At 41.9% G+C, this 22,641-nt stretch overlaps 2 protein-coding genes and 1 pseudogene across 2 annotated transcripts; all 3 read left to right on the top strand.

The window, feature by feature from the left end:
- The first annotated feature begins 2,728 nt into the window (after positions 1 to 2,728).
- LOC146980932 (nuclear factor 7, brain-like) lies at positions 2,729 to 21,789 on the top strand. Its single transcript, XM_085785837.1, has 2 exons — positions 2,729 to 4,296; positions 21,602 to 21,789. The coding sequence occupies exon 1, from the start codon at positions 2,857 to 2,859 to the stop codon at positions 4,279 to 4,281; it is 1,425 nt and encodes a 474-aa protein (XP_085641963.1). The 5' UTR covers positions 2,729 to 2,856; the 3' UTR covers positions 4,282 to 4,296; positions 21,602 to 21,789.
- Positions 14,283 to 16,080, top strand: LOC146980934 (zinc-binding protein A33-like). The gene is made up of 2 exons (XM_085787940.1): positions 14,283 to 15,838; positions 16,070 to 16,080. Exons 1-2 carry the CDS (start codon positions 14,371 to 14,373, stop codon positions 16,078 to 16,080), a joined length of 1,479 nt encoding a protein of 492 aa, XP_085644066.1. The 5' UTR covers positions 14,283 to 14,370.
- On the top strand, positions 19,827 to 21,368 carry LOC146980933 (nuclear factor 7, brain-like; annotated as a pseudogene).
- Positions 21,790 to 22,641: the final 852 nt, after the last annotated feature.

The following is a 22,641-nucleotide window of genomic DNA, read 5'->3' as shown; positions in this document are numbered from 1 at the left end:
TAGACAGACAGACCCGGCTCATTTTGGTCAATGGGAAAGAAGCCAAATGCCGATTGTTAGCGGGTCGACCCACATTTAAAAAACCTGCGTCGACCCGCTGATGTTAGTAGGAAAACGGCTAGAGTTTGGGCCTGCAGCTTTGCACGGGTTCAGCCGTTTAAACAGTCTCTTCACCTCTCCTTCTTTGATTTGATTTGATTTCTATGATGGAGAGAGGTGTGAGAGGTGTGGGGGAGGGTGGCACTTGGGTGTGGGGCTGTGTAGGTGATCCAGGTTTGGAGGAGCTGTTGCTGATCGATGGCTGGTGGTCGGAGGTGTGGGGGATATCAGGTCTGTCCCATTGTCTTTCAAAGCGGCAGTAGAACTCGTTCAGGCTGTTGGCCAGGCGTAGGTCATTGACAGAGGGACACTTGAAATACTGTACTGGCAGTATGCTCCACATTATTTGTGACAGAAGGAGCAAGCTCTTTAGTTGATTTTAATTGTGTAAAAAAATATTTGTTTGTTCTTGTTATTGCATGAAAAGTAAAACACTCTAAAAACGTTGGCTATTTCATGTGTAGGCCTATGTTCTAATTTGTATCACATTTTCATTCACATATTTCTGAGGTGAGTCTATTATTATTACAGTAGGGTCTTGATAAAAGGGAAAAACATCCTTGAAGTGATCTAGGCACTGAGTGGTCAACAAACAGCATAATACCGAACAAGCACTATACACAGTTTTCAAGTTTCCACTCTACCGGTCCACCTATTCAACACATGATAACCACCACTAAGCTACCTGTTTGCAATGGTTATCATGCCAAACTGTTCACTAGAGATGTCTACCAAGTCAAAAAAACAAACTAGAAATTGCCCACCCGTTCGATTGCGGGAGGCCAATTTTGGGGTCTTGGCTCATGGACTATGTGTGTGTACGTGTGAGAGAGAGAGTCCACTCCAGTTGACATATACCTCCACCTGCTGGAGACAACACAGCATGACAGTGTGTACAGGTGATATAATCACTGACTCAGGTGAACGAAAATGAAAGTAAATCTAACAGAGCTCAGACGCCATGAAAGGGTGTGACATCTCTACCAGAAAACACACGCTTATTGATTGATTGAATGTTTTATTTCGTATGAATGACAGACAGACAGACAGACAGACATACATACAAGGATAGGTAAGAAGCCAAGGGTTAGTGTCTCTGTCTGTTGTCCATAAAACACCTGGACAACAGCTGGACGAGCAAACTGGATCCATTCATTCACATTGGAGACTTTGTTATCTGATGCCTTCATGGACCCTCGTAACTGTTAACGCTGTGACTTTGATCAGGGCTGTCTAGTGTTACATGTGCTGCTGTCCTGATCAGCTGACCGAGGTGACGTGAGGCGGCTGGAGGGACCTTGCTGGTCTCCTCCTGGGCCAGGTGCTGCTGCTGCTGCAGGGACAGCTTCACGGTCTGGTACAGCCCCAGACCTCCGCCGAGCAGGAAGGCGCAGCCCAGCGCCCTGCCTCCTGCCCGCAGAGAGGGCAGCAGCAGCCGGGCCCGGGCCCCGGGGCCGCCGGTACCGGTACCGAGTCCTCTCCTGGTCCCGTGTGCGCCCACATCCCCCAGCAGGTTGGACACGGAGCCCGGCCGGCGGGCGGCGGGAGACCCCAGCAGAGACCAGCCGACCTTACCCACAAGTCCCACAATGCACCGCGAAGGAGACGAAACAACGGAGAGTGTTTCCAGAGTTGATTCTATCAGGCTGTGACTGTGACGCCCCCCAGAGGGCTGTGGATGTATTATAATATAATAAACATCTCACAAAAAGGAAGAATATGTGTTTTCCGTGTAGTTTTGTAATCAAGACCACCAAACCCTAGACCCAAGACCAAACCAATGGAGACCAAAACCATTATTAAGTGCCAGTAGCCTACTCATAATAATCTTGTGGCTTGGTATGGCTACATTATTCCTAAAATAAAAGATAATTTTATATAAAATCAAAACAAAAACAAAAACAAATCAAAACAAAAACTTTTCTTGAAAAAAAAAGTTATTTGAAACAGAAGAACACAGCACAACCTGCTGAAGTCTCCTCCCACTGTTGACACTGGTGACACCAAGTTTTTCAAATGGTACAAGCAGTTTTAATTATCTTAGTCCAGCTTGACGGAGACAAGACCAAGACCTTGAAAATGTCGTCTCAAGACTGGAGTAGCCTTCCACAACTCTAGTTTCCAGAAATGATTTCTTTGTTGAATCAATGCTTCTTGACAATAAATCTAAAATCGATTGAAAGCCTGTTTATTCCCCCTTTAAACTGTACCACATTTGTAAGGAACATAAATGTGGGATGAGCAACAGAGCTGAGGATGTTGGTTCTTACACTTACACACACCTAAACTGTATCATGAATTAAAGATTAACCTCCACCTGCTGATGACAACACAACGTGATAGTTTGGTAAGGTGATATGACAGGTGATGGTGGTTTATCATTGACTCAGGTGAATTATGACAAATGTAACTTTGACCTTGTCGGTCAGAGCTCAGACGCCATAGGGTGGTCTCTACTGGAAAACACACGGTTAAGGACTGTAAGAGGAAAGTTAAGGACTCAGGAACTGGAACAAGTAAAATGTTCAACTCCAGTTGATGTGTCATAGCTCCACCTGCTGGTGACACAAGATGACAACGTACAGAGTGATAATCATTAACTCAGTTGAATGAAAACGAAAGTAAATTTGACATTCTCGGTCAGAGCTGAGACGCCATTACAGGGTGAAATCTCTCCGGTAAACACACGTTTAAGGACTGTAAGAGGAAAGTTAAGGACTCAGTAACTCGGTGAGTTTTGCTGTAGTTGTGAATGAAATGGCTGAGAAAGCTGCTCTTTTGGAAAGTTACCTGAGTTGCCACGTGTGTTCAGAGACTTTCAAAGATCCTGTGTCTCTGAGCTGCAACCACAGATTCTGTTCAAGCTGCCTGCAGCAATTCTGGGAACAAGCTAAAAACAAAAACTGTCCCATTTGTAAAAGGAAATCTTCAAATGATCATCCAGGTATAGACTTTGCACTGAAGGATCTGGCTGATTCCTTTGCTGGGAGACAGAAATCTGGATCAGAGACAGAAAAGCAACATAAAAAACCAATGGTGGTTTGTAGTAAACATGGAGACGAAACTAAACTCTTCTGTAAGGACGAAGATCGAGCTTTTTGTTCTGTCTGTGAGTTTTCTCTCCACCAGAGTCACAAGGTGGTTCCTGTAGAAGAAGCAGTCAGTGACCTGAAGGAGCAGCTGAAATCTGACTTAAAGTCTCTGCAGGACAAGAAGGACAAATACAAACAAGTGGAGAAAACACACAATGAAATGATTGAACACTCCAAGAAGCAGCTGTCGTCCACAGAGAGGAAGATCAGAGCAGAGTTCAACAAGCTCCACCAGCTCCTGAGAGAGGAAGAGGAGTCCAGACTGGCAGCTGTGAGGGAGGAAGAGGAGCAGAAGAGGAAGACTATGAGCAGAGAGATGAAGATGATTGAGGAGCAGATCTCCTCTCTGTCAGACAGTATCTGTGCTGTTGAAGAAGAGCTGCAGAAACACAAGGTGGCGTTCCTCAGCAGTTATAAAGCCACTCAGACCAGAGCCAGAGCCCAGTGCTCACTGTCAGATCCACAGCTGCTCTCAGGAGCTCTGATAGATGAGGCCAAACACCTGGGCAACCTGTCCTTCAGAGTCTGGGAGAAGATCAAGGAGAAGGTCCACTTCACTCCTGTCATCCTGGACCCAAACACTGCAAGTCCCTGGCTCTATCTGTCTGATGATCTGACCAGTGTGAGGAATGGAGACACATATCAGCAGCTTCCTGACAATCCAGAGAGAAACACTAAGTATCCCACTGTCCTGTGCTCCGAGGGCTTCAGCTCAGGGAAACACAGCTGGGAGGTGGAGGTGGGAGATCATCCGCACTGGTATGTGGGTTTGGCTAAAGAGTCAGTTGACAGGAAGGGAGAGATATTGGCTTCACCAAAACATGGAGTCTGGTGTTTATTGTATGGTGATGGAAAATACTCAAATGGTGTTGGTGAGACTGTGACAGTGAAGAAGAGTCTCCAGAGGATCAGAGTCCAGCTGGACTATGACGGGGGGGAGGTGTCCTTCTACGACCCTGAAGACATGACTCACATCTGCACTCACAGAGACACTTTCACTGAGAAACTCTTCCCATATTTCTGTGTTGGAGAAGCTGGTGATGCTAAAACCTCTGATATCAAAATGTGTCCCGCTGAGATCAGTCTGTGATGTTCAGGGACGTTAGTTTGTCTCTCATGGTGGTTTGAGGTTCATTAAACTCTAATGAACCTGTTGTTTAGTCTTTAAAACACATTTGAATATATCATTGATTTGAAACACTGTTATTGAAATTGTTTGACTCTTTCATTAGACATTTTTCATTAAGACTTTGTGTTTTCTTTTTCATCTTTATTTGGTGTTTCCATGGAGACTCATAACCAAACTTGTTTCTACATCATTTAGTCATAACTTTGTGTTTCTTTATCAGCTTTTAGAAAACAGGTTGAGTTTGTAGGTTGTGTCACTTTTTAAAATCAAGATTAATATCTGAGAAAATGTGAAAAGAAACTGATGAAATTGTTTCACATCATCAGGAGAAAAATATTACAAATCAAAGCTGTTCATTATCCTGGTTATCAGCATCTTGCTTTGAGTTAAACAACATTGTGGTATAATAATAATAGTTGTATGTTTCATGTAGGCTACAGATTTTTTCATCATTATTATTTCTGTTATGATCAAATATCCTGGTTAAAGTTAATTTAGTTTTAGTATTTTGATCCATTGATTAATACTTTGATTATTTCATGAATTTCTGGTCTGTTGTTTTACAGTCTGGAAACAGATGGTGTGATATAGTACAACTTTTTTATTATTTTATTTACATTGTTCACAATGCAAAGTAAATGTCCATTAAATGTCATTCAGTAATTATTCTTTATCATTATTGTTTCCGTTTCATCCATAAGAATCTTTGTCCTCCTTGTATTTGGTCTTCATGTTGTGTTTTTTTTTTATGATGAGCAAATACTCAGTTTTATGAATTTGTTTTCTACTCTGGAAACAGATGGTGTACCATCTTATTTTAATATTACCCTCTGATTTTCTTTTATTTGCAATGTTAACAATGAAATATACTGTCAGACATGTTGAATCTTCTCTGTTTTTTGCTTCATCATTGTGAATCTCCTGCCTTGTGTTTTTCTACATGTTATATTCAAATATAATGAAAAAGTAAAGTAAAAACTGCTACAGATAAACAAACTGAACATGTTTCCTGCTACAGTGAAAGAAAATAAAAACCTGGTTCGTTGCAGACTGTTAAAATGTCCACAAACCTCTTGTGTCATGTGTTGCTGAATTGAGGAGTAAACATGACCGGTTTTGTCTTGAAAACAAAATGTTCAACTCTAGTTGACGTGTTCATAGCTCCACCTGCTGGTGACAACACAACACAACAGTGTACAGGTGTTAACCATAAACTCAGCTTTACAGCCAAACCTGCATCTTTTTGATCCTTTGATTAATACTTTGATTATTTCATGTATTTCTGATCCGTTGTTTTACAGTCATTCAGTAATTATTCTTTTTCATTATTGTTTCCGTTTCAATACGATGTGAATCCTTGTAGTTTTCATGTTGTGTTTTCTTTTGCAATGATTAAATACTCAGGTCAAAACACGAGTTACTTCTGTCATTAAACTCTTCAAGCTGTGCTGCAGTGCCAATTTCTGCTGCAAATTACTTCTATATAAAGTTAATGTCTTTCAAAATGAGCAAAATCACAGTGTCCAGCTCATCACACAGTTGTAGTTGCAGTAGTTGTAGTGTAAAGTCCTGATATATCACCGCTGATCCACCCACACAGGTGCCTTCTTCTACTTCTTGCAATAAATCAAGTTTATAATGTTGAGTTAATGTTGAAGCTGTTTTATAGAGTTTCAGCACTGAGGCTGATTTCAGAGGCTGCAGGTCGTTGTGCTGTCAGACTGTGTTGTTACTAGACAATATTTCTGATTGATCTATAACTCATATTGATGATGTTGGTTAAATGACATGTAAAGCCACAATCACATTTCAGTTTTGAGCCACTCATTAGAAACATATCATAAATTAACACAAGAAGAAGAAGAAGATCTTGGCTTTTAATTAAATTTGATCTTTTTATTCTTCAATCTATTGAGCTGTTTTCATCGGTAAGTAGGCTAATGTTGTGTTAAATTTCTAAATAGTTTTAACCTCCCTTTTTATTACAACATGTCTGGTTTAGTATTTCATTATTTTTCGTCTTTGATCTTCAGTTTCCAGTAAGTCCTTGTAAATTGATTCATGACTGCAATAACAAATAGTTTGTGATTGAATGACTGATTGATACCAACACTTGTGTGATAAATTGTATCATCCTGTTGTCTTTTGGGAATGTATTGTTTTCCATTGGATCCCTGACCTTTATCTGGCTGATGACCTTTGATACCTCAGAAATCAGCTTCACCTCTTTGGTCCAGACTGAAACATCTCTTCTTCTTACTGAAGATCAGATACCTGAAAAACAAATGACATTTCCCATCAGCCTCAGCTTCAACTGTGTTTAGAGCGAGTGAACATCCTAGCATGCTAACACACTAAACTAAATATTCTTGTGCACCTTACTATTTGTTGTATTTATATTTTCTGTCCTTAACCTTAACCAAGTCAGTGTAGTCTTAGTTTTTTGTTGTTGTGAGTGTGTCAGTCGGGCTGTTACAGTGTTCACACTTAAACGAGCCTACCACAAACCTTCTTTATGCAGCCTGAGCACATCAAATCTGTTGTTATTCGTTTTCCCAGTATGAATGATTGACGGCTGATCATTTGGGCTAACTTCCACAGGCCGATCAGTTCTGTATCCAGAAAACGGAGGGCGCTAGATTTCAGCAAAGACGGTTTATCAGCCATTTTCCACATAGTTACCGTTGTCAGGCTCTTGAAGCCCCTCCCCCAAAACAGCCGCTGTCCAGTCCTACGTTAGCAACCGTAACTATGCACAAGAGTTCTGTCAAAATTCAGCAGAAAGCTGAGGCGGCACGGGAACAGGACTTGCAAGTCCGACAGCTGATATCCAAGAAGTTTAGAGGGTGGTGTTGAAGTTTTCTCTCCATCCCCAAGCCCAAATAGATAAGAAGAAGAAGGAGAAGAAGATGATGAAGAAGAAGAAAACAAAAACACCTACGTTTGTCGAAGGTAAGATGCTAACTAACTAACTGTTAGCAAACAAAGACGTAGACAAGTAGACTTCTGTTAAAACTTGAGTCACTGTGTAGTATTTGAGCAAAAATAAATATGAGTAACATGAAATACCAGATAGAGACATGTTCTGAAAGAAAAAAAAAGATTGTTATATTGAAATGCCTTTGTAAATGGTTTGTACAATGCTTTGGCAACAACAAATTTCTGTTCATGCCAAATAAAGCTGATTGAATTGAATTGAAATTGACATGTTCTGACATATAACGTTACTGATATCTTTTAGCATTTTGTGAACGGACTTCATTCATTTGTAAACGGAGTTAACGGACGCCTACAACCGAGTTCTCCAAACCTGTGGCTGCTCTGTCAACACGTTCTCACTCCCAGTGCGTCAACCAGCTGACGAACGGTCACTGTCCCTCCTCGTCACATGCCTGACTCATTAGGTACCCGTTTTTCGTCATGAGGTGACGAGCGGGGATTTCAATTCATTCCAATGCAACCCCCTTCGCGGCGATATGTGACGCTCAGAGTAAAGTGATCCAGCCGACCGGACGCGGCGCTGAACGACGCACTGAGCTGGAAAACTTTTTTCCCCCTTTGAAGCTTTATTGAACTTGGTGTGTCTGACATAGCTTTCATCCAAGCCGTCATTTTGGTTATTATTTATTTACTGATCTTGGCGTTGGTGCAGAATAATAAATAAACAAACAAACAAACAAATAAATTACATCCTTGTCGGAAGACCAGACGGGGTGGGGGTGTGTAATAAATAAATAAATAAATAAATATTTTTGTCCCGTGCGTAATTGTCAAGATCCGCATTTCGATTAAACTCGCCTTTCTTCTTTTGTACGAGTTGTTGGACGACTGCATTTTCATTTTATTTACTTATTTCCCTGTCCTAAGTCATGTTTATGGATACACAGTTGAACATATTGTCATTTTACCCTCGGCATTTTCCCCTCACTTTGCTGAATATCTGTTGATTCATGTCATAAACACGTTTTGTTCATTAAAAATATGTGGTGTTTATTAAAAATATGTTGTTCATTCAAATCGGTTGTTGTTCATTGCAGAACAATAGAATATTAATACGGTGATTTATATACAGATATTGATCGCGCAGTGTGACCACAATCACTACGCACGGAGGCGTGAGGGACATTTGAAACAGCTGTATCAATCGTCCCTGCAGCGACTACTGACACTTCAACCTGTTTTGGCTCTAAACTTCAAAACTATGACATTGCATAGTTTAGGACCTGTTTATGTACGAATTCATCTGTTGTTAGGTCATATTATTATTGCATGAAACACACAATACAACTTTTGATCACAAAAAAACTACCGCACGTAACATTTTACTTTCCGTAGTAAAAAAAACAGGTTCGCGCTAATAACTTTTGAATGGCGTGACGTAATTTCACAAGCTTTCCCAGGATTGGTCGGTGTTGAGTGCTGAACTAGAGGATGTGACGTCATTGCAACGGCGCCACCGGTCGCGACCATAGACTGCGACACTGCCATCTACGGCGTCTGGACGGAACTACAACACCTTAACAGTGTGTTTGTGATCATGAGGAGTGGAAATTAAGCCATGTTGATTTAATTCAACAGCATGTGAATAAACAGTGAGGAATCAGAACAGTTAGACAGCTCTTTTTCAACAAAGTCCAAATAATTCAAGTAACTCAAGTCATATAGGCCTTTTTTTTTTTAATTCCAGAAAACAACATTTCTCCCCCCTTCTCCCTCCTCCCGCCCAGGAACCTTAGTTTATAATATAGTGTAGAATGAACCCGTCCACTGTAGTAATGTTTATGCACAACTGCACCACTTTAGCCAGCTCCTTTATTTCTGGTTTTACATTGGACAAACTGATTAAGGCTCCATTTTCAGGAGACACAGCTATTCTTTAATAACTTCCACATTCGTTGGGTTACGTTCAGAGGTTTATCAGGGCAGGGCCTAGGGTCATCCAGTGTTAGCAATTACAGACCCATCTGACCTTCAGAGGGGTCACAGGTCAACTTTTCATGTGAAATTTGACGATTTTTGCTATCAATTCAGGCATAAAACACCAATAGCCTACTTTGAGCTGGGAAGCTGAAATCTTTAGATTCTAGTCCAGACCTTGGAGCAGATTGACGGTGCCAAATATCAGAGCTCTGCTCCACTCGGATGTGTCCAAAATGGCCAAAAAGCAGTGTTCATTTCTAATCCCCCATTGTGTACAAGACTAAATTCAACAGATAGTCTTTAATAACTTCCACATGCTTTGAGCTGGAAGTCTGAAAGTTTCAGGGTTTTGTCAGGGGCCTAGGGCCACCCATTATCTGCAATTTCAGACCAATCCCACATTCAGAAGGGGTCAAAGGTCAAGGTTTAGTGTGAAATTTGACGATTTTTGCTATCAATTCAGGCATAAAACACCAATACTTTGAGCTGGGAAGCTGAAATCTTTAGATTCTAGTCCAGACCTTGGAGCAGATTGAAGATCAGAGCTGTGCTCCACTCAGAAGTGTCCAAAATGGCCATGGTAAGTGTCAAAGGTCACAGGGGTCAAACATCAAAGTTAATCCTAACAAAACACACACGCTTTAAGTAATCATCATGAAATTTAGATGAGTTGTATATCAGAGAGTCCTCTATCATTATATTGTATTCCCATTGCTCTGGGGGCCACTGGGGGCCACTTCGCTTTCCCATGCTCTCACAGATTTGGGTGTCGGGTCAGTGGATAAGGGCCTCACAATGAGTCCACAGGCCAAGTTTCAAGTGATTCGGTTGGTTTCTATGGAAACAGCGGCCTCCTGGAGACAGAGGAATGCGGCTGTTTGAAGCCCCGCCTCTCGAAAAGTAATGGCTCAATCAGGACCGAACGCACATCAACGCGTTCGTCTTGGGCCCCCGGAACCACTGATATCAAATTCAGAACTGTACGACTTTTAGAAATATATTTCATCCATTTCAGCTTTTCTGACTCAGAAGGTCTCTCAGGCATTAAGTCTGAGAGGCTCTGAATCTGAAAAGCTGAATTTAAAAAAAAAAGGCCTATATGACTTGAGTTACTTGAATTATTTGGACTTTGTTGAAAAAGAGCTGTCTAACTGTTCTGATTCCTCACTGTTTATTCACATGCTGTTGAATTAAATCAACATGGCTTAATTTCCACTCCTCATGATCACAAACACACTGTTAAGGTGTTGTAGTTCCGTCCAGACGCCGTAGATGGCAGTGTCGCAGTCTATGGTCGCGACCGGTGGCGCCGTTGCAATGACGTCACATCCTCTAGTTCAGCACTCAACACCGACCAATCCTGGGAAAGCTTGTGAAATTACGTCACGCCATTCAAAAGTTATTAGCGCGAACCTGTTTTTTTTTACTACGGAAAGTAAAATGTTACGTGCGGTAGTTTTTTTGTGATCAAAAGTTGTATTGTGTGTTTCATGCAATAATAATATGACCTAACAACAGATGAATTCGTACATAAACAGGTCCTAAACTATGCAATGTCATAGTTTTGAAGTTTAGAGCCAAAACAGGTTGAAGTGTCAGTAGTCGCTGCAGGGACGATTGATACAGCTGTTTCAAATGTCCCTCACGCCTCCGTGCGTAGTGATTGTGGTCACACTGCGCGATCAATATCTGTATATAAATCACCGTATTAATATTCTATTGTTCTGCAATGAACAACAACCGATTTGAATGAACAACATATTTTTAATAAACACCACATATTTTTAATGAACAAAACGTGTTTATGACATGAATCAACAGATATTCAGCAAAGTGAGGGGAAAATGCCGAGGGTAAAATGACAATATGTTCAACTGTGTATCCATAAACATGACTTAGGACAGGGAAATAAGTAAATAAAATGAAAATGCAGTCGTCCAACAACTCGTACAAAAGAAGAAAGGCGAGTTTAATCGAAATGCGGATCTTGACAATTACGCACGCGACAAAAATATTTATTTATTTATTTATTTATTACACACCCCCACCCCGTCTGGTCTTCCGACAAGGATGTAATTTATTTGTTTGTTTGTTTGTTTATTTATTATTCTGCACCAACGCCAAGATCAGTAAATAAATAATAACCAAAATGACGGCTTGGATGAAAGCTATGTCAGACACACCAAGTTCAATAAAGCTTCAAAGGGGGAAAAAAGTTTTCCAGCTCAGTGCGTCGTTCAGCGCCGCGTCCGGTCGGCTGGATCACTTTACTCTGAGCGTCACATATCGCCGCGAAGGGGGTTGCATTGGAATGAATTGAAATCCCCGCTCGTCACCTCATGACGAAAAACGGGTACCTAATGAGTCAGGCATGTGACGAGGAGGGACAGTGACCGTTCGTCAGGGGGTTGACGCACTGGGAGTGAGAACGTGTTGGCTCTGTCTGTCTCAAGGAGGGAACATCATGGGAGCGGCAGAAAACCTCCAGCAAAAAGGTTGGTAGCTATTCAAATCAGTGTTTCATCGTTTAGGTAAATCAAAATGCCCGTGTTAAACTTTTAAAGGTGTACAGAAATGGCCGTTTGTCCCGTTTGTCGCGCCGAGTTGTCACGAGCTGCAACACGAGTTTACCCGAGTAAGGAAAATGAATTTGATTGGTCGTTTTCGAGCGGGCGGGATATTCAAAGTTTGGGGCGAGCCCGAGCTCCGTGTGTGTGTGCGTGTCTCAGACGTTTGAATGACGGATTACGGATCCAATATCAGTGGCTGGTGAATCGTGTACAGGCTGACGTATAATCCATGCGCCTGCGTTATCCAATGCGAAAAAAAAAACTACACTAAAATACACACTTTCATCCCGGATTTACTCAAAAATAGAATTTTGCACAAAGTTTGGCCTACATCGTCTGATAGATGAGTTATTACACTAATTTTATGACCCAGAGTGGGCTCAAATTCAATTTTCTTTTCTGTACACCTTTAAAATGACAAAAATTGTCATTCATAGCAACAGAAACCAAGAGGGGCGGCAGGGCTTATCGTAGGGTCCTCTGTCTACTTTTTATTTTCCTCGACCCTCTCGTCAGCTCCAAACACACCCGTCTGCACCTCAGTGTGGTTTCCCTCTCAACTCGTGTGAAAGAATAACAACAGTCTCTCAGTAGTCCAGTAATTTTAAGCCAAAAAAAGTGGTCAATGTTGAACAAATTGCAACAGAAGCAAAGTCAACTGATTTTGTATCGTCAACATGTCCTGTGTAAAGGGGGAAAAAAGCCCCGAAGAATCCCAATTACAATTTTCATGCTGGTACCACCACAGCACCTTTATGTGCCATCAAAACAGTGGAATTTATGCAAATGTAGGCAAATTTGTCATGTTAACAAAGAATTTCAAAAAACTTGCAATACATTTTTTGTTTGTCTTAATGTAACTCAGTAATTTTCATGGAGATATCTAAAGGTTAAAAATGTTACCCTATTCACGTGAGAAAAAATAATTAGATAGATAGATATACTTTATTGATCCCAAGCTGGGAAATTACAGTGCAGCAGCAGCATTATACAGACACACAGTGATGATAACAACATATAGTATAAGAATATAAAGAATAAGAATATAAAGAACAAACTATATATAATAAAATAGCAAAATAGCAATAGAAAATAAAATAAAATGTAATTAATAGGCATATGAATGGGCTATATTTGGGTCTTTTTTGAAACTTTCCCCTAATGGGATTCTTCAGGGCTTTTTTCCCCCCTCACTCAGGACAGGGTACAAAATCAGTTGTGTTTGCTTATGTTACAATTTGTTCAACCTTTTTTCATAAAATGACTGGACTACAGCAGGGATTATAATACTTGAACGTATTTTCAAATAAGGTAGGACCCATCTTATAAACTTTTTAAAAGTCAGTAAGGATTCAGTCTGGCCTCTGTAACAGCAGTTGTTCTGATGTTGTTAATTGTTTTATTCAGGGCATATTTTTCATGAAGTGTTGCTAAGTGACTATGGTAGCCTAAATACCTGCAGAAGGCTGGCTGTTAGTTGGAGCAGAACAGAGTTGTATTGCTTCCCCCATTTGGACGTGTAGCTTCATGACAGGGTTCAGATCCATCATGCATATCAGTGTGTGTGTGTGAGAGAGAGTCAACTCCAGTTGACATATGCATACCTCCACCTGCTGGAGACAACACAGCATGACAGTGTGTACAGGTGATATAATCACTGACTCAGGTGAACGAAAATGAAAGTAATAAATCTAACAGAGCTCAGACGCCATGAAAGGGTGTGACATCTCTACCAAAAAACACACGCTTATTGATTGATTGATTGATTGTTTTATTTCGTATGAATGGCAGACAGAGACATACATACATACAAAAAGGATAGGTAAAAAGCCAAGGGTTAATGTCTCTGTCTGTTGTCCATAAAACACCTGGACAACAGCTGGACGAGCAAACTGGATCCATTCATTCACATTGGAGACTTTGTTATCTGATGCCTTCACGGACCCTCGTAACTGTTAACGTTGTGACTTTGATCACGGCTGTCTGATGTTATATGCTGCTGTCCTGATCAGGTGACGTGAGGCGGCTGGAGGGGACTCACCTTGCTGGTCTCCTCCTGGGCCAGGTGCTGCTGCTGCTGCAGGGACAGCTTCACGGTCTGGTACAGCCCCAGACCTCCGCCGAGCAGGAAGGCGCAGCCCAGCGCCCTGCCTCCTGGCCGCAGGGAGGGCAGCAGCAGGCGAGCGAGTTTCTTTTTTCTTTTTTCTTTTTTTACGACAGTGACATGTGCCTCCCAGAACTGTGGGGGAGCTCCGGAGAGGGAAAAAAAGAGAAACCAGCGAAGGAGCGAGCTATTTCCGGCCGACTTGCATAGTTCTGCTTTAAAGATTAACCTCCATCTGCTGATGACAACGCAATGTGATACTTTGGAGATATGACAGGTGATGGTGGTTTATCATCAACTCAGGTGAATTATAACAAATGTAACTTTGACCTTGTCGGTCAGAGCTCAGATGCCAGTACAGGGTGAGATCTCTACTGGAAAACACACGTTTAAGGACTGCAAGAGGAAAGTTAAGGACTCAGTAACTTGGTGAGTTTTGCTGTAGTTGTGAATGAAATGGCTGAGAAAGCTGCTCTCTTCGAAAGTTTCCTGAGTTGCCACGCGTGTTCAGAGACTTTCAGAGAGCCTGTGTCTCTGAGCTGCAACCACAGCTTCTGTTCAAGCTGCCTGAAACAATTATGGAAACAAGCTAAAAACAAAGACTGTCCCATTTGTAAAAGGAAATCTTCAAAAGAATTTCCAGGGGTGAATTTTGCACTGAAAGATCTGGCTGATTCCTTTGCTGGGAGAGAGAAATGTGGATCAGAGGCTGAAAAGCAACATGAAAAACCAATGGTGGTTTGTAGTAAACATGAAGATGAAACTAAACTCTTTTCTATGGACGAAGAAAGAGCTTTTTGTCCTGTCTGTGAGTTTTCTCTCCATCAGAGACACAAGGTGGTTCCTGTAGAAGAAGCAGTCAGTGACCTGAAGGAGCAGATGAAATCTGACTTAAAGTCTCTGCAGGACAAGAAGGACAAATGCAAACAAGTGGTAAAAACACACAATGAAATGATTGAACACTCCAAGAAGCAGCTGTTGTCCACAGAGAGGAGGATCAGAGCAGAGTTCAACAAGCTCCACCAGCTCCTGAAAGAGGAAGAGGAGTCCAGACTGGCAGCTCTGACGGAGGAAGAGGAGCAGAAGGGGAAGACTATGAGCAGAAAGATGAAGATGATTGAGAAGCAGATCTCCTCTCTGTCAGACAGTATCTGTGCTGTTGAAGAAGAGCTGCAGAAACACAAGGTGGCGTTCCTCAGCAGTTATAAAGCCACTCAGACCAGAGCCAGAGCCCAGTGCTCACTGTCAGATCCACAGCTGCTCTCAGGAGCTCTGATAGATGAGGCCAAACACCTGGGCAACCTGTCCTTCAGAGTCTGGGAGAAGATCAAGGAGAAGGTCCACTTCACTCCTGTCATCCTGGACCCAAACACTGCACCTTCCTGTCTTCGTCTTTCTGATGATCTGACCAGTGTTAGATATGAGAACACATATCAGCAGCCTCCTGGCAATCCAGAGAGAAACACTAAGTATGCCATCGTTCACGGCTCTGAGGGCTTCAGTTCAGGGAAACACAGCTGGGAGGTGGAGGTGGGAGATCATCCTGTCTGGTCTGTGGGTTTGGCTAAAGAGTCAGTTGAAAGGAAGGGAGAACGAAAGGCTTTACCAAAACATGGAGTCTGGTGTTTATGGCATGGCGATGGAAAATACACTGATGTTGTTGGTGAGACTGTGACAGTGAAGAAGAGTCTCCAGAGGATCAGAGTCCAGCTGGACTATGACGGGGGGGAGGTGTCCTTCTACGACCCTGAAGACATGACTCACATCTACACTCACAGAGACACTTTCACTGAGAAACTCTTCCCATATTTCAGTATTGGAAAGTCTGGTATCGCTAAAACCACTGATATCAAAATGCAGGCATGTGCACAGCGGGGGGCGGTGGGTGCTGGAATACCTGCCCCTTTGCCCCTTAATGCCCAAAGTACCCTTTTGTTGGTCATTTTTTTTCTCTTTTTTTTTCTTTTTATGCATGTGTGTGTGTGAAGGTCTGCCAGTGGCCCTTCAAGAATAACATTCAACAAATAATAATAATAATGTAGATAGCCTAAATGAAATGACCTGGCTCCCCTTGGTCACATGATCCACCAAAACAAGTGTAGCCAATGTTTGTCTCTGGCCCTCTGCGTTGTGTTTCTCTCACGGCCTGCCCTAGATGGGGTTTGAACCCTAGACTCCTGCACGGCAGGCGACGATGCTAACCGGTTCACCAAGAGGTTATCAGTTGGTTAGCACGTCCTTTATGGGTGGAGTGAGTGCACATCTGTTACACAAGGTAAGGCAATTTTATTTGTATCGCCCGTTTTTACAACAGTTTATCTCAAAGGGATTTACATGGCATCATAACAACATCCTCCGTCCTTAGACCCTCACATCCACTGAGGAAAAACTCCTCAGAGGAGGGATCCCTCACCCAGGACGGGCAGACTTGAAATAGATGTTGTTACAGACAGGAAAACAATTTATAACAGAGAATGTAAGAAACATGGAAATATTAACAACAGTTGAAGGAGGAAGCTTCTGGAAGGCAAGGGAGGCAGGGAGAGCAGGCCTGCTTGGGAGGACTGGATGGCAGACTGGTTCATGGGAAGGGAGGGTAGGTCGGTTTAACAGCAGGGGAAAGTGTGGGTAGGGGGGGCCATGCAGGTGGTGGTTGGTGCAGAGAGATGGAGCTCTGGTGGATCTGTGGAAACACAGAGAGAGTGCGAGACACCACGGCCAAACTACAAAGTGCAACAGAAAATGATAATGACAGTTCAAAATGCGCAGAGCGGAGAGGAGGGGGCTCCATGTAACCAGATGTGCCCCCACGCAGTCTAAGCCTATAGCAGCATAGCTAAAATGGTTCGGAGCTACCTGAACCAGCCCTAACTAAAAGCTCTGTCATAAAAGAAGGTCTTAAGCCTGGACTTAAACCAAGACGTGCCCCGATGTGCCCCCGCCGCGGCAAGAGACAAGCTCGGCCAGAAATCCGACAGATCGCACCATAACATGAGAATATTTGCTAATTGCATTTACGCTATAAAACGGGAGTAGTGATGGACCGGCCATAGGACCAATACGGGCAAATGCCACAACGATCGGACCGAGGTGGCCGCAATTGTACCCGATTGGTACACGGAACAAAATCCGTTCCAGACGCTTCTGCACATGCACCATTTTAGCAGGCATTACCGGTATGTTCTGTCTGAATGTGATTGCTCCAACCGACAGCGTTAGCAGTAAAGCAGCTAAAGGTCTGCTGTAGCGCTGTTAATACGTCATCTATCTATTCTTAATATTTTTTCGAGCAGATTAATTTATGTTCTCATTGATTAGTTTGTTTAAATTAAAAGTGAAGCTTCAGGTGTGTGCTGGACAGAAGAGCTCCGCTGACTTGGCGCTTCGCCCCGAGCACTGGCACTAACTGTAGGGACCAGTGCTCGGTGCGATTGCCCCGTGGCCCTATTGTAAGGGAGGTCCATGGGAATAGAGGGTATGCGTTTACGTCACGTTGCCCTCGGCAACGCCCCGTTCAATCGGACTGAGTGGCAAAACAAACCTCCCTCAACGTGCTGGCGGATAGCAGTGGACTTATAAACTGGATAAAATATCTTATATGAAAACAAGTTGATGTCAAAAGGAATCGACAACTAGCTCTCCAAAAGCATCTGCTCCACGGACACGTCACTGACAATCCAGTCAGTAACACAGTCAGTACGTTTACATGACACTTGAAAAAACCGAATTATTGCCTTAATCCGACTATAACTGGACAACTGAAGTGCATGTAAACACCTTAGTCCGACTGGAATCGGAGTTGAGAACGCCGATTAAGACACCCAGATAATGCGATTGGAATTCGATTTTCTCCGTCATGTATACACCTTAGTCGGAGTATGTGCGCATGCTCCACAACCGCAGAGACGGCACCAAGTGGAGCAGAGAAGCGGGTCAAACCCGGCAAAGTAAAGAAAAAAACCCAACATCAGCGCCGATTCAATGCATTTCACACAGCGCCACCAGCAAGAGTGTTTTATTTAAAAGAGAGAGAGAGAGAGAGAGGGAGAGAGAGAGAGAGAGAGAGAAAGGAAGCTCGTATCCTATTCTCCGCGCATCCAGCCCAGACTGGCGCGTCTGGTCGGGAACTGCAGTTGAGAATTTATTATTAAGCTTATAAGTTGTTTATATTCAGTTTTTTACGAGGTGACAGAGAAGTCAACAGGACAGGAGGCGTATTAACCCGCTGAAACAACGGCTGACGCCGCATGAGGGGGCGGACCCCGTCAGTTATTCGTTTTTTTCAGTTGCATGTATATTGAGACAAGGACAGAAGTCCGACTTGACGCCAAAATCGAATTTTGAGCATAGCTCGATTAAGCTCTGCATGTAAACGTACTGAGTGTGACCGCAGTACCTGCAGAGTGACAGACAGGCTCACGCTTATTGTGCAGAGGGGCGAGATTACAGCTGTTACTGTCGTCCTGACAGTGACTCCCGGTGCTTAAACCCGAGCTGCTTTTATTCCGAAAAACTCCAACAAGTCAAACTGTAGGATGTGTTTGAGGACTAATTTATCTGTCTAACCATCATAACTATGACACCTGAAACTGTAAACACAGCTGATCGATCGAAAAAAAATTACCGCTCCAGTGAATTTACTTTCCGTCATTGAGAACAGGTTCTTGAATGTAACTCGGTCAAAGTGAGACGTATCCTCAAGATTTTTAGCAGCTCTGTTAGGTCATGCGGCTTTACATGCTGGCAAAGCTAGACATGTCAGACTTGTATGGGCTCGGAGAAAATCGCTTCGTTACTTGCGTCGTTTTTAAACTTTGGCGGCTCTGCCATCAGTGGACGTTCCACAGCGACTTCCGAGTACCGTGACATCATGTGCATACTCTCTATAGTCACAGCCACGAGGTACCACTAAGGAGAAGTGATAGTGTGTGGCGGTTAGCGGCACTTAAGTTAAACTCACTCACCCATAAAAAACGTGCTAACCCACTTGCCAAGTGGCCATTGGCCTCTTGGCGAAACAGTTAGCATTGTCGTCCACGGTGCGGGAGACCTGCGTTTGAAACCCGCTCAGATTTTTTCATGAATTTCTGATCTGTTGTTTTACAGTCTGGAAACAGATGATGAATTATAGTACAACTTTTTATTCTTTTACAACACTGAAAAGTAAATTTCCATTAACTGTTACACACATTCAGTAATTATTGTTTATCATTATTGTTTCTGTCTCATCCATAAGAATCTTTGTCCTTCTTGTATTTTGTCTTTATGTTGTGTTTTCTTTGTGATGAGCAAATACTCTGGTTAAAACATGAGTTCATTTTGTTTAAGGGTTTTATTCCTTGATTAATACTAAGATTATTCTGGGAACAGATGGTGTATGGTCTTATTTTAATATTATTACTATAACTCTCTGATTTTCTTTTATTTGCAGTGTTCACAATGAAATGTAATTTCCATAAACTGTCAGATTGAATCTTCTCTGTTTTTGCTTCATCCATTTGAATCTCCTGCCTTGTGTTTTTCTTAATGTTATATTCAAATTTAATGAAACAAAGTAAAAACTGCTACAGATGAATAAGCTGAGCATATTTCCTGCTACAGTGACAGAAAAATAAAAAAACTGGTTTAGTGTCAGTCAGGTTGTTAAAATGTTCCCACCTAAACTACCACAAACTTCCTTGTCTGTCTCCTTTAGATTATACATGCGGTGTAACTGGTTTGGTCTTGAAAACAACTGATAAACAAGGAAATGAAGTTGTGAATCAAGTAAAATGTTCAACTCCAGTTGACGTGCTCCTAGCTCCACCTGTTGGTGACAACACAACATGACAATGTACAGAGTGATAATCATTAACTCAGTTGAATGAAAACGAAAGTAAATTTGACATTCTCGGTCAGAGCAGAGACGCCATTACAGGGTGAGATCTCTACGGGAAAACAAACGTTAAAGGACTTTAAGAGGAAAGTTAAGGACTCAGTAACTCGGTGAGTTTTGCTGTAGTTGTGAATGAAATGGCTGAGAAAGCTGCTCTCTTTTGGAAAGTTACCTGAGTTGCCACGTGTGTTCAGAGACTTTCAGAGATCCTGTGTCTCTGAGCTGCAACCACAGATTCTGTTCAAGCTGCCTGCAACAATTCTGGGAACAAGCTAAAAACAAAAACTGTCCCATTTGTAAAAGGAAATCTTCAAAGGATCATCCAGGTATAGACTTTGCACTTAAGGAACTGGCTGATTCCTTTGCTGGGAGACAGAAATCTGGATCAGAGGCTGAAAAACAACATGAAAAACCAATGGTGGTTTGTAGTAAACATGAAGAGGAACCTAGATTGTTCTGTAAGGATGAAGAAAGAGCTTTTTGTCCTGTCTGTGAGTTTTCTCTCCACCAGAGTCACAAGGTGGTTCCTGTAGAAGAAGCAGTCAGTGACCTGAAGGAGCAGCTGAAATCTGACTTAAAGTCTCTGCAGGACAAGAAGGACAAATACAAACAAGTGGAGAAAACACACAATGAAATGATTGAACACTCCAAGAAGCAGCTGTTGTCCACAGAGAGGAGGATCAGAGCAGAGTTCAACAAGCTCCACCAGCTCCTGAGAGAGGAAGAGGAGTCCAGACTGGCAGCTCTGAGGGAGGAAGAGGAGCAGAAGAGGAAGACTATGAGCAGAGAGATGAAGATGATTGAGGAGCAGATCTCCTCTCTGTCAGACAGTATCTGTGCTGTTGAAGAAGAGCTGCAGAAACACAAGGTGGCGTTCCTCAGCAGTTATAAAGCCACTCAGACCAGAGCCAGAGCCCAGTGCTCACTGTCAGATCCACAGCTGCTCTCAGGAGCTCTGATAGATGAGGCCAAACACCTGGGCAACCTGTCCTTCAGAGTCTGGGAGAAGATCAAGGAGAAGGTCCACTTCACTCCTGTCATCCTGGACCCAAACACTGCAAGAGGATGGCTCTATCTGTCTGATGATCTGACCTGTGTCAGACATGGAGACACATATCAGCGGCTTCCTAACAATCCAGAGAGAAATACTTATTCTGTCAGTGTCCTGTGCTCTGAGGGCTTCAGCTCAGGGAAACACAGCTGGGATGTGGAAGTGGGAGATCATCCTCGCTGGAATGTGGGTTTGGTTAAAGAGTCAGTTGACAGGAAGGGAGAACGATATGCTACACCAGAATATGGAATCTGGTCTTTGTGTCACCGTGATGGAAAATACACCAATGGTGCTGGTGAGACTGTGACAGTGAAGAAGAGTCTCCAGAGGATCAGAGTCCAGCTGGACTATGACGGGGGGGAGGTGTCCTTCTACGACCCTGAAGACATGACTCACATCTACACTCACAGAGACACTTTCACTGAGAAACTCTTCCCATATGTCAGTATTGGAAAATCTGGTGTCGCTAAAACCTGTGATATCAAAGTGTGTCCCGCTGAGATCAGTCTGTGATGTTCAGGGACGTTAGTTCTTCTGGTTTGAGGTTCATCAAACTCTAATGAACCTGTCGTTTAGTCTTTAAAACACATTTGATTAACATCTCATTAAAAGGTAAAGGTACTTTATTTGTCACATATACAGCTAGTACTACCTGTAAGAAACACTGTTCTTGAAGTTGTTTGACTTTTTTTCTATCATCAAATATTTTTCAATAAGACTTTGTGTTTTCTTTTTCATCTTTATTTGGTGTTTCCATGGAGACTCATATCAGCTTTTAGAAAACAGGTTGAGTTTGTAGGTTGTGTCACTTTTTTAAAATCAAGATTAATATCTGAGAAAATGTGAAAACAAAATGCTGAAACTGTTTCACATCATCAGGAGAAAAACTTGACAAATCAAAGCTGTTCATTATCCTGGTTATCAGCATCTTGTTTTGAGGTCAATGTCATTGTATGTGGTTTAATAATAGTTTTATGTTTCATGTACAGATTTTTTTTATCATTATTATTTCTGTTATGATCAAATATCCTTAAAGTTAATTTAGTTTTAGCATTTTGATCCTTTGATAAATAATTTGATTATTTCATGAATGTCTGATCAGTTGTTTTACAGTCTGGATGTCATATAGTACAACTTTTTAATGTTTTACAATGTTCACAATAAAAACTAAATTTCCATTAACTGTTACACACATTCAATAATTATTGTTTATCATTATTGTTTCTGTCTCATCCATAAGAATCTTTGTCCTCCTTGTATTTTGTCTTCATGTTGTGTTTTCTTTGTGATGAGCAAATGTTCATTTTGTTTAAGGATTTTATTCCTTGATTAATACTTTGATTATTTCATGAATTTGGGATCTGTTGAGTTCTTCTCTGGGAACAGATAGTCTAGTCTTATTTTAATATTATGACTATTACTCTCTGATTTTATTTCATTTGCAATGTTCATAATGAAATGTAAATTTCCATAAACTGTCACATATGTTTGAATCTTATCTTTCCATAAACTGTCACATATGTTTGAATCTTCTCTGTCTTTGCTTCATCCATGTGAATCTCCTGCCTTGTGTTTTTCTTCATGTTATATTCAAATTTAATGAAACAAAGTAAAAACTGCTACAGATAAACAAGCTGAGCATATTTCCTGCTACAGTGACAGAAAAATAAAAACCTTGTCAAACTGGTTTAGTGTCAGTCAGGCTTTTACAATGTTCACATCTAAACTACCACAAACCTCCTTGTTTGTCTCCTTTAAAATCATCTGTGTTGATGAATTAAAGATTAAACATGAGGTGTCA

Source organism: Trachurus japonicus, chromosome 9, assembly GCF_045865225.1.
Source record: "Trachurus japonicus isolate A0001 chromosome 9, Traja_1.0".
NCBI lineage: Eukaryota > Metazoa > Chordata > Actinopteri > Carangiformes > Carangidae > Trachurus > Trachurus japonicus.
This window is presented reverse-complemented; position numbering and strand designations above follow the sequence as displayed.

Excerpts from the sequence above, each read along its gene's own strand:
- LOC146980932 (XM_085785837.1), top strand. The coding sequence starts at position 2,857 with ATGGCTGAGAAAGCTGCTCTTTTGGAAAGTTACCTGAGTTGCCACGTG.
- LOC146980934 (XM_085787940.1), top strand. The coding sequence starts at position 14,371 with ATGGCTGAGAAAGCTGCTCTCTTCGAAAGTTTCCTGAGTTGCCACGCG.